General features: G+C 46.9%; 1 protein-coding gene across 2 annotated transcripts in view; it reads left to right on the forward strand.

Moving 5' to 3' along the window:
* Positions 1–12,010, forward strand: part of LARS2 (leucyl-tRNA synthetase 2, mitochondrial) — a 195,453-nt gene that overhangs the window by 151,818 nt on the left and 31,625 nt on the right. For both annotated transcript variants that reach the window (XM_032412574.1, XM_032412573.1), the window contains exons 12-14: positions 2,367–2,650; positions 6,456–6,554; positions 9,249–9,386. In XM_032412574.1, the coding sequence (XP_032268465.1) occupies positions 2,367–2,650; positions 6,456–6,554; positions 9,249–9,386 (521 nt within the window). The remainder of the gene's footprint in view (positions 1–2,366; positions 2,651–6,455; positions 6,555–9,248; positions 9,387–12,010) is intronic.

Genomic DNA, 12,010 nt, shown 5'->3' on the forward strand with positions numbered 1-12,010 from the left:
ATTTTGGGAATCTTCTGCTTGGGGAAAAAAAAAAAAAATCCCTCTTCCAGGAAAACAGATTCCTTGGGAGGGTGACTGAAATTGGCTGTTCTTCCTAGACATTTCTATTCTCCCCAGATGACTGACTTGTTTCCGCCCAAATTTGAACTCATGTATAGAAATGAACACCAAAGTTGAATCACGTTTATTTATTTGGGCCCGGTTCTCTCTTGCCAGGTGGTAGATCTGGCAGGACTTGACCTCAGCCTTGCTCTTGACCCAGGCCAAGGGGTAGGGTGAGGGGCGAGTGGGAAACAGCAGAGACGGTGCTTCTCAAACCTAAGCACACCCCAGAATTGGCTGGTGCCTTGTTGATATACACACACAGAGTGCCTCGCCCTCGACCTGGAGATTCTGATTCAGCAGCCCCAGGTAGAACCCAGGAACAGATATTTCTAACAAGTTTTCAGGTGCTGCTACTGATCCAGGATCCACATTTTGAGAATCACCGGCCCAGAGCCTTGCTACTCAAAGTCCGGTCCCTGGACCAGGAACACTGGCATCACTGGCCCCAGCCTGGGTGATCCTGAGTCAATTAGACCTGAAGATCCAGGATTTTCAGGTTTGGGATTATGTGGCTAGAGGATATTTTATAGATATGTATATAGATAGATATATAAAAAGAATGAGAGTATGGCCAGGTTTTTTCCTTACCTGAGTGACAGTGTTTTCTGACCTCACATTGTGCCTTCACAACCTAAATGGTAGTAAGATGCTCTAAGTTGTTGAATCTTAAACCTTTTAGACTACATTGGAGCAGACTCCCTGGAGGTGGAACAGAGCCACACCAAGGTGCTCATACAGGAGCCCTCAATATCTCTCTGAAGAGCAAGAAAGGGGACACTCGTGGCCAAAATTCGGCTTCTGACGTGCCCAGAGAGCTGCCCGCTCCTTACTATAGGACTGATGTTAATTATGCTCCCTGGCTTCCTCAGATCGCTTCAGGCAGTCTGTTGAATCCTCCCCTGGCTCTCGACTGAATGTCTAGGATAATGAATTCTTTCAGTGGATGGAAGGAGAACAGGTGGTAAAAGGCTCCCGTCATCTGTGAGCTTCAGGAATGTAGAGACAGTGATACGTGGAGAAGGTAGCCTTTCAAGAGAGCTTGCGATCCTTGTGTCCCGTAATTATATGAAGGTGGGAGTGTGGAGCATCGAAGATGCCTCCCAGAGGGTGCGTGCGTCCTTGGTAGCAAGCTGTGTGTGCCTCAGAAGACACTGCAGACCCCAAGGAGGGCGCTGCTTTTGGTAAACATCGCTATACTTAGATCTTTATGCCTCAGGATTGTAAGCTCCTTGCGGGCAGGGGGCAGAGCATCTTTATCTTTGTGCCCCCAACGTCTGGCCGAAGTCTGGCACTTAGTAGGGATGAAGTCCATCGACAGTGAACCAATTCCAGGGTACCCACGATCCCCCGTTGGCATTCTGTGCTGGCTCAATTCTCATCATTAGCTTGGTTCCCTGAAAAGCATCAGGTGAAGAGAGAAATTTCTCTTTTCTACTTTGATTGTCTTGCTCTGCTCTCTATAAAATGGGAGCATTTAAATATAAAAGGAGTGGTTCAGGTCCATCCAGCTATGGCCCCAATTTGTTCCCCTGCTTGCCAAATTACTTCCGCTGTAGGATATTGAATTTTCCTTCCTGGATTATTTTTTCCCCCAACAGGGGACTCGTCATTAGAAATACATATCATGCAGTTCTTTGCTGGCAGCTCAGTGCTGAGAGTTGATGATCCCTGTACTATCTCGGGGCTCAGGTGATAAGGAGAGCCACAGAACCAGGACCAGTTTGCCCATGAGACACGGTGGACACAGTGCTTTGGGGTCACGGTACTTTTAGGGGTCCCCTAAAAGATGTTAATTTCTTTTAAAATCAGAGGGAAAAAATGGAATTTTTCGGGTCAAAATAATGTTCATCTTCTTTCAATACAGTCACAAAACGTAATTTTAATACTTCCTAAGGATGGGGCGCCTTGTGGCTCAGTTGTTAAGTGTCTGCCTTCGGCTCAGGTCATGATCTCCGGGTCCTGGGATCAATCCCACATCGAGCACCCTGCTCCTCGGGGAGCCTGCTTCTCCCTCTGCCTGCCGCTCCCCCTGCTTGTGCTCGCTCTCTCTCTCTCAAATATATAAATAAAAATCTTTATTTAAAAAAAAAACTGTCCTAGGGAGGAAGGGGCCACAGAGGTGAAGGCACCTGGGGCTCATAAAGTCACAACAAGGCTCTGCACAGACAACACACAAAAACAGCAATTTGGGGGGGGCGCGTGGCGGGTGACAGCTTGTCCTTGTGGAAGGAAGCATAGGATCTCTCTCCTTTCCCTCACAGTTCACAGGCATGAGCCGGCAGGATGCGTTTCTAGCCTTGACTCAGCAAGCCCGGAGGAAGAGGGTAGGTGGAGACGTGACAAGCCACAAACTGAAGGACTGGCTGATCTCGCGACAGCGGTACTGGGGCACGCCCATCCCCATGGTCCACTGCCCGGCCTGCGGCCCGGTGCCCGTGCCTCTGCAGGATTTGCCCGTGACCTTGCCCCGCATCCCATCTTTCACCGGCAAAGGAGGCTCCCCACTGGCCACGGCTTCGGAGTGGGTGAACTGCACCTGCCCAAGGTAAGGAACTACCCACCCCCGGGCCTTGGCGTGGTCTGTGGCCCCGGCACCCCGGCTGCAGTTTCAGGCTCTCTGCTCCCTTTTTCCAGTGCTCCCACCAGCCTGGAAAGAATACTCTGGGTCTTTCTGTCCACTCACATCTTTACCAGAAATACCTGCCAACCGATGGAAAGCTGCACGTTTTCATCATGGCTTTGTAAAAGACCACTTTCTTCCATTTCATATTCCAGAGTGCTTCTTGGAGATGGGAGAAAAATGTTTTCTCCTCTCTGCCTTTGTTTTCCCACCTTGTCACTGATAACAGCGGAGATTTTCTTATACGCAGTAGAGTGGTATCTCCGAGGGGGGCTGTGCGCTGGGGTTTCATTCTTTAAGACATGGAACATCTCGTTTTGGAGGTAGGATTGTGTTTTACTGTTAGCTCACTGGCGTATCTCGAATGATTTTTGGGATACCATACCAGCTGATTAAACAAATAACCCAGCCCAGCTCTAGCATCTTCCTACTTCCTTCTGTGGAGAAGCCATTTTTTCTCTGCCTTATAGATCAGGATGAGGATGTTAAAATAATCTGGTCCAGAGCTGAGTTATGAGGTTGGTAATCAGGTAACCCTAGTGCAGTTGAAAGGCCCAGGCTGGGAAGTCAGATAATAATGGACTCAAGTCTTGGCCCCCCCTTTAACTAGCCGTGTGACCTTGGGAAAGTCATGTGACTTCTCTGAGCTTCAATTTTCTTATCGGAAACTAAAATAACCTCCTCGAAGGGCTGCTCAGAAGACTAGAATTAACACCCGCAATCCTGCACAGTGATGCCTAACAGACAAACATCCAGTAAATGGAAGTGTTACCACCATCCTCCCAGGTGCTCACCCAGGTGGTTTTAAGATTTGAGATGGGGCTTGTGGGCAGGAACAGAGGGAGCTCTGGGCCTTTTCAGGGTAGAATCGTGGGCTCCAGGAGAAAATAGCACACCCTCTTCATTAATGAGATGCGACAAAAGGGTTTCCCTGCCAAAGGCCCTGGTGGCCTTCACACCAGCTACTGCAGCCCAGGGCCCGTCTGGTGGGGATAAGGCTTCCGACCCTGGCTGCGGATTCCTGGAGGGCAGAGCCCAGGCCGTGGTATTGGTCAAGGCTCCCTGGATGATTCTAATGAGCAATCCAGGACCGACAGTCATGGAACCAGCATGGCCAAGCAGGGCCGCAGAGCCCAACAGATGTGGATTCCTTACTCTCGAGCTCCAAGACCTTGGGCGGATTTCTTAACCTCTCTGAATTTTAGTTACTTATCTGCAAAATGGGGACGTGAATAGTCTCTAGCTCGTAATCCCCAGGGTTCCTGGGGATTAAAGGAGAGAATGCCGGGGAAGCATTTGGCTCAGTGCCTGCATCCACTCTTACCGTTAGTACCGTTGAAGCTGATGACGATCATACTGTTGTCACTGTCATCATCCTCTGTCCCTCCCACTTACCAAGTAGCTATGCCATGTAACCAGCTTTTAGTGGCAGCAATAAGATGTGTTGGTTGTCCTCAAGTCCCGCGTGACCATTACAAAGAAAATCAGCATGGCAAGTTGTAGGCAGACGTTACTCCTTTGATCAGTTGGGCCCTGCATTTTCTTCCTGATTTGTACACCTGTCCCAGTGGTGAGGAGAAGAAGTAACCTTTATCTCGTAATTATTTGCCCAAATAGTGTCTGTGTTCTGGTTGATTGCTCTCCACATAAAAAGATCTGGCTTTAATTTAGAGATGCACTGTGGAGATCAGTGTCTGATAGCAGCCCTGGGTGGTAGGAAAGAGGATTCCCTCGGGCTCTCTCCCATCAACACCTGCCCCCCGGGGACCACCACTGTTCCCAAAGGGAGGCCCCTGTGAGTCCCAAGGCTCCAAGGATCTGGGGCTCCTGTGTCTCTGTTCAGCCATTTCTATTTAATAAGTGGGAGATGGGGGCCTAGCTGTTTCCTTTGGTGTGATTTGTAAAGCTAGTATGAACTGCTTCACAGATGGAAGATATAAATGCAGGCCTTCTTTCGTTCTTAAATTAAAAGCAGACTCTTGCCCTTGCATGCAAAATTAGCAGAAGGTTCATCAGTTCCTCTTGGGGCTCCTTGTGTCCCTCCTCAAAATCTCTAAGAACCCCCAAGGACTGAGACTGCCCGCAGGGCAGCATTTAGAAGGGCAGTTGGTCCCTCTTCCAAGCCTCAAGAGGGAAAACCTGGAGTCAGAAACGTGTTCTCCAGCTTGTTCTCACTGCCACAAAGGCCCCTGTCACCTATTGGTAGCTCATAGTAGCTGGCTCGATGCATCCACTGCTGATCCAGGCCGTGAGGAGTCTTCAGGGGGGCCGGGCCCCTCCTAGACTAGGCTTGACTAAGGGCACCCTCTGTTGGGTTCCTAGAAGTTGTGGGTTTTTTTGTACCCGGTTTGTCCGTCCCATGGGCCCATCACACTTGTTCTGCTTCAGAATCGGTTCATCAGTTGGGCCCTTATGGAACCTTCGTCCTCCCCAGGCATCCCCATCCCGAGGATGAGAATCGCTTGTTCTTTTCAGCCCTTCACACACCAGGGATCTCGCTTCGTTTGCTTCCTGGAACGGTAGGGACATCTTCACGCTTCTGTATCCTGTCCTTCGGCGGTGGGCGCATTGGAAGGGAGCTCCTGATTTGTGGTGTTTGCCAATTTCTGTAGGATACATACTTCCACCAAAAGCTAGTTTCAGGCTATGAACTTGACATCACTTGTCACTGAGTTGGGAAGAGGTGCGAACCATTGATTCTCACAAGCCGGTATGAGTTGGCTCTAGCACACCACTGCCCTTGGGCCCCCAAGGTGGCCTCTCTTCCCAAGGTCACCCTAGTGGGTTTCGATTTCTGTACCCCTGGCCCTCGCAGAGATAGAGAAAACCCAAGTTCATTCTTTTTTTTTTTTTCTTTAAAGATTTTATTTATTTATATGACAGAGACACAGCGAGAGAGGGAACACAAGCAGGGGGAGTGGGAGAGGGAGAAGCAGACTCCCTGCTGAGCAGGGAGCCCAACGCGGGGCTCGATCCCAGGACCCTGGGATCATGACCCAAGCTGAAGGCAGACGCCCAATGACTGAGCCACCCAGGCGCCCCCCAAGTTCTTTCTTTAGTACAACGTCTCTGTTTGGTTTTCAGCTTCTCTTCGTAAGTTGATTTGCTTCATAGGTATCACATGGTAGGCATTGGCTGAAGGCAATCTTGACATGCCTAAAATAGAAGTTAACATGCAAAAGAGGCACTCCTGGTTTATCCACATAGGTTGTTAGATTTTCTACCAGGTAAAATTTAGACACGTGGAGAATAAGGCTTTTAATTCTTTTTTTTTTTTTTTTTTTTAGATTATTATTTTTTTAAAAGATTATTTATTTATTTATTTATTTGAGAGAGAGAATGAGAGAGAGAGAGAGAGCACATGAGAGAGGGGAGGGTCAGAGGGAGAAGCAGACTCCCTGCTGAGCAGGGAGCCTGATGCGGGATCCGATTCCGGGACTCCAGGATCATGACCTGAGCCGAAGGCAGTCGCTTAACCAACTGAGCCACCCAGGCGCCCCTAGGCTTTTAATTCTTGAAGATTTGAATTTTTCTTCGTAAATTTCCTTGAAACGTCCTGTACTAAACAATACAAAAGGAGAGCGTTCTCTGAATTGCCGATCCATGATGAGGCATTGTTCTTGTGACAGTCTAAACAGATGCTAAATTGTCAGCGCTTTCTCAAAAGCCAGTGGAACACTGCATTAAAATTTAAAAAGAAACCAGTTGATGAACTTCCTTTATTTCTCAGGTGCAAGGGAGCTGCCAAGAGAGAGACGGACACGATGGATACCTTTGTCGATTCTGCTTGGTACTACTTTAGATATACCGACCCGTGGAATACTCAGACGTAAGGCTTTGCTGCATCCTTTGAGCATGTGTGGGTTTGGGTCCTCCAAGGAGCAGACACCAAGACAGAATTCTGTATGGGAGAGATTTACTGGGGGCAGCGCCCGAAAGGATGGGGGGTGGGGAGGGAGCAGGAGTTGGTGGGGAGATCCCTCAGACCACTATGCAGTCCCCACACCTGAGAAGCAAGTAGGGGAAGGAAGGAGGGTTGGGTCGGAAGAGTCTCAGACTACAGTGCAGCTCTGAGAAAGTCTCAGCCAGGCCGATGGAAGCCCCGAGCAAAGCTTGTCCAGCAGAGAGTCCCAAGTCCGGCAGAGGTGCCGCGGCGCTGGTCCCCTCCCTCTGGGAGAACAGGGTCTGGAAGCTGCTGGTCAGCCGTGCCCCCTGAAACAGGCCCTCCTAAGGGAGTGTGTCAGATTATTAAATTAGGTGCTTCACAGCCAAGCGAATCCCACGTACAAGAAAAATAAAAAACCGAAGAAGGAAGAAAATGCTGTTGTAATACCCTTCATGGCCCTGTGGTGAACTGCATTTATGGGGTTATAAAGATGTAATGCTGTTTACTTAACAGACAAAAATGATGGGAGGGAAGGAGGTAGGGAGCGTGAGGGAGCTAGGAAGCATCGCCTTTTGTCACATACACACAGTAATTTCTAAAATTGATAAATCAGTAAAGAGTATAATTGCCAGAAGAAACAGCTACAGAATTCCAAGTAGCTAAGGTGGGGGGGGGGGGCGGGGTGCTCATGAAGGCGGGGGCTGGGGACCAGTGTTGAAACAGCTCTCAATACAGTCTGAGTTTTCAGCCGTGGGCAGGTTTCTTAGACAAAGGTAAATACGTGAATAAGGGAAAGAGGGCCGTAGGGAGAGGGGGTAAAGAGAATGAGCAAAAGAAAGCAATCACAGAGCTCAGGAAAACCACAACCACATCCTTCAAAGACTTTGCCAAGTTGCTCTTGTCCATAGGAAAACCATTGCCCTCAAACCCCGAAGTCCACATATAAAAATGTCCCCCCTTTTTTTCTTCAGTGGTTGTAAACTAATGCATTTCCAGTGGGATTTGGCGCTCCTGCCCTCCCTCCCCCCACCCCCCACCAGAGTCCCACCCTGCAGTACTGTGATTTCTGTCATTCGAGTCCAGGCCATCCAGGGGTGAGGGGACCCTGAATAAATGGTGGCCAGAAAGGCAGGATGCACAGGGACTATTGTGGCAGGGAAGTGGGGCCCCTCCTCTGACTCTTCCTTCTAGAAGGGGCTGCTGGTGCCTTCTGTTCTTTAGCAGCTGCTTAGAATGCCAAGGCAATCAGGCCCTACCTGTCAGAATGCTTCAGAGGAAAATCTTCTTACAGATGATGGAGGCTCTACATCAGTGATGGACCCGGGACCCGGAGAGTTACATCTGAGGCCCTCCCAGCCTCTGATCTGGGAATACCGTTTAGCACATCTTTTGCCTCATAAAATGCAGCTGTGAGTTTCAGCACCAGCTCTCCTCCTCCCTAGATGGGTTCCCGGGTAAATCATGGATCCGAGCAATAGCTACTTTCAACATCGAAATGCACCCCACACTTGTTTTCAGGATGAGCACCACCCCCCTTGACCTCCCTTTCTTTTCTGTCCCTTGGATGAGTAGTTGGATTTTTCTGAGGAACCATTGTTCACAAAGGGGAAAAAAAAAATTGTTTTAATTTTACCAGAATTCTGGCCTAGTGACTGGAGAGAAGCAAGCTGCATTAAGATGCAAATGCGGGGCGGTTTGGTCAGGCCTACCTGCTGAGCCAAGTCCATGCTGGAAAAAAAAAAAAAGTGCCTTGTGGTGTAGGGAAGAGAATTTACAAATATTTGAGACCATGGAGTACAAATCCTCCAAAGGCAGAGATTTGCTTTATCGGAAGATCTCTAGGAAGCATATTCTCCTGAGATTGAAGGTGCTCAGCCCACTCTGCTCCCCTCCCCACAGTGCGTGCGTGCACACACACACACACACATACACACCTCTGCACGCTCACAGACTCTCCTCTCAAGAGTCCCAGCCAGAGGATAGAGGGAAGTGGTGTTTGCTTTACTCCCCAGCACCCATTAGGACCAGGGAGTCCGAGGAAGCCTTTCTTGTAGGATTTCTGTCACTGACAGTATCTGTTAGGGGAGAGGGAGATGTTGGGTGATTTTATGTTCGTTACCCTAAATATGCTCCTTTTAAGGCTGCTTTTAAAAATAAGATGGAATTTCTGTTTTAAAATGCACATTTAGTGGCTGCATGTTAATCTCCTTTGTAAACGCCATATTGCCCCCTATTGGTAAGAGCTCACAAATCCCAATTTGCCTAATCGCAATAAAAATTAAAATAGAAATCCAGATGTTCAAATACGCATCTTACAGAAATAACCCTTTTCACAGAAATACCCTTTTTGTGCTGCTGTGTTTTCCTTTTGTCCTTATTTTAATGAAAATCGCATTTTTTAAAATGTCAGTAATGGCTTCTGAAACAGTTTTTATACATTTCATAATTTCACACCGACCTGACTTTTTTCTGCTTTATTGTATCAGCTTTTCTCTTATTATATTTTAAAAAGAAAAATCACTGTTTTTCTCTGACTTCATTTGTCTCGGGGTATATGCGAATTATATTAGGTCTGTCTAATTTGTGTTCTTGCAGCAAAGCAGGTTTGTAAAAAATGACCATTTCTCTCTCTTGCAGCCCTTTTAATGCAGCGTTGGCAGATTACTGGATGCCTGTGGATTTGTACATCGGAGGGAAGGAACACGCCGTCATGCATTTGTTCTACGCGAGATTCTTTAGTCATTTCTGCCATGATCAAAACATGGTCAAACACAGGTGAGCACTTAATACCGCTCGGCAAAAGAATTCAGTTCTGTGAATGACAACTTCAAGCAGGTGTCCGTTCTTCCCAGAGCAAGGTATACACGTGTAGTGGAAGACTTCTGTTTTTCAAGTATCCTTTAGCGGTCACTGTCAACCTTAGCCATTTGAAGTGCGTTTCTGTTACTTAATCATAGTTCCAGCGTGTGATAATCGCAGGCTCGCCTAGAATCTTGCCTTCAGCTCTTGTCTGTTTAGCTGAGTTAATTAATTGAGATTTTGACATCTGAGGCAGAGAGAAGCCGTTTGTGACCTTGTAGGGCTTTTTACAGCTTCTCGTTTGAGGTCGTGTTTATCATCTGGCCGGGCTATGCAAGCTCTTTTGCTAAGCTTGACTGAATCCTGCCTTGATAGATCACTCTGATAAAAGTAGGTAATGAATTAAAGCTGGGGAATCACATTGTAAATCCATTGATAAAGGTTCTTCCTGTTGGCCTATAACCTATTCCCCGTTATGGTCAGAAAGGTGTCTACGCGTGCTTTTTTCTATATATATATATATATAGTATATTTCATGTCTTGCAGAATTTAAAGAATAAAGTGAACATCCCTGTACCCCCTTAGAATACCCAGGGTCCCCTATCCAGTCACACCATCTCCCTACCTGGCACCCCTCCCCTGGCCAACCCCTATCCTGAAATCCTGAACTATTAATTTTCTGTATAAATTTATCAACTCTCTGTATTTTTCAACAGTATGTATTGTTAGGTCTTCTTGTGTTTGAACTTTACGTAAGTAGAATCACATTTCACATACTCTCTCTTGCTTTCCTCGCTTAGCATTTTTGGGGATTCATCCATATTGGTGTGTAGAGTTATGTTCTGTTCCTGTTTCACTGCTGTAAGGCATTCCATCGTGTGGAGTGGAATGTCTAGTGTGGAACTCGGTTTCTGTGTCCACAGCACCATTAATGGTTGTTGGAGTGTTTTGTGCAGTGACGAACCATACTGTATGAGCGTTCTTGTCCGTGTTTCCGAAACGTGTCTGCCCATGTCTAGGGCATGTACCTAAGAGTGGAACTGCTGAACTGTAAGATGTGCACATGTTCAACTTTGCTAAGGAACACCCAGCTTGTTTTCAGATCACTTCTATGAACCTACACTTGTCGGGGTGGCTGGGTGGCTCAGTCGATGAAGCCTCCGACTCTCAATCTCAGCTCAGGTCTTGATCTCAGGGTCGTGAGTTCAAGCCTCGTGTTGGGCTTCACTTTGGGCATGGAGCCTGCTTAAAAAAAAACAAAGCAAAACAAAACAAAAAAACCTACGCTCATACCAACAGAGATGAGGGTTCCCATCCCCACACGTCTTCATCATGTCAGCGTTGCTTATGTAATGGATCAGTTTGTGGGTTATGTTTGAATTGAAAGACACTGCTCACTTAATGATGTTTAGCATGTTTTTAACATGTTTAGGGACCTCTGTGTTTTCTCTTCCATTAAATCCCTATTTGTGTCCTTCACCCCTTTTTCTGGGTTGCCTTGTATTGATTGTATGAATTTTTTAAGTAGGCTCCACACTCAACATGGAGCCCAGCATGGGGCTTGAACTCACAACCCTAAGATCAAGACCTGAGCTGAGATCGAGAGTCGGATCCTTCACCAACTGAGCCACCCGGGCGCCCCTTGATTGTAGGAATTTTTAAAATATTCTGGATGCTAATCCTTTTCCAGCTATATGTATTGCAAATATTTTCCCCAGTTCTTGGTTTCTCTTATTTTTATGGTGTCTTTTGATGAACAGAAATTCTTACCACAGTAAATTTTAATAATCTCTTCCTTTAGGGCTATTGCTTTTAGTGTCTCAGTACCATTAATGGGCCAGTCCATGCATTTCGTCATTGATCTTTAGTGCTCTCTCCATCACAGTCAGGTTTTCGTATATATGCAGGGCCTTTTTATAGGATCTTTATTCAGTCCGTTGGTCTGTTTGCTTTTTGCTGTGATAATTATTTACTGGCTTTATTTTTAGTTTACAAGTCTTACTGTCTGGTAAGGGTAGTCCTTCCTCTTTGTTCTTTTTCTTTAGGAGTATCTTGGCTATGATTGGACCTTTGTCCTTCCATATGAATTTCAGTTTCACCCTATCACATTCCACAAATATTTCTTTTTTTAAAGATTTTATTCATTTAGGGGCGCCTGGATGGCTCAGTCAGTTAGGCATCTGCCTTCAGCTCAGGTCATGATCCCAGGGTCCCTGGACCAAGTCCTGCGTCAGCTCCTTGGGGCGTCTGCTTCTCCCTCTGACCCTCCTCTCTCTCATGCTTTCTCTCTCTCTTGCTCTCTCTCTCTCTCAAATAAATAAATAAATAAATAAAAATCTTGGATTTTATTTGTTTGAGAAAGAGAGCGAGAGATTTTGAGTACTTAAATCTCTTTTTGGGGGGGGAGGGCATGGAATAGAATCTTACTGTCTTTTTTTTTTTTTTTTTAAGGTTTTATTTATTTATTTGTCAGAGAGCACGAGCACAAGCAGGGGGAGCGGCAGGCAGAGGGAGAAGCAGACTCCCCTCTGAGCAGGGAGGCCAATACAGGGGTTGATCCCAGGACTCTGAGATCATGACCTGAGCCAAAGGCAGATGCT

The sequence above is a fragment of the Phoca vitulina genome, unplaced genomic scaffold (assembly GCF_004348235.1).
Source record: "Phoca vitulina isolate PV1807 unplaced genomic scaffold, GSC_HSeal_1.0 scaffold13, whole genome shotgun sequence".
In the NCBI taxonomy this organism is placed as follows: domain Eukaryota; kingdom Metazoa; phylum Chordata; class Mammalia; order Carnivora; family Phocidae; genus Phoca; species Phoca vitulina.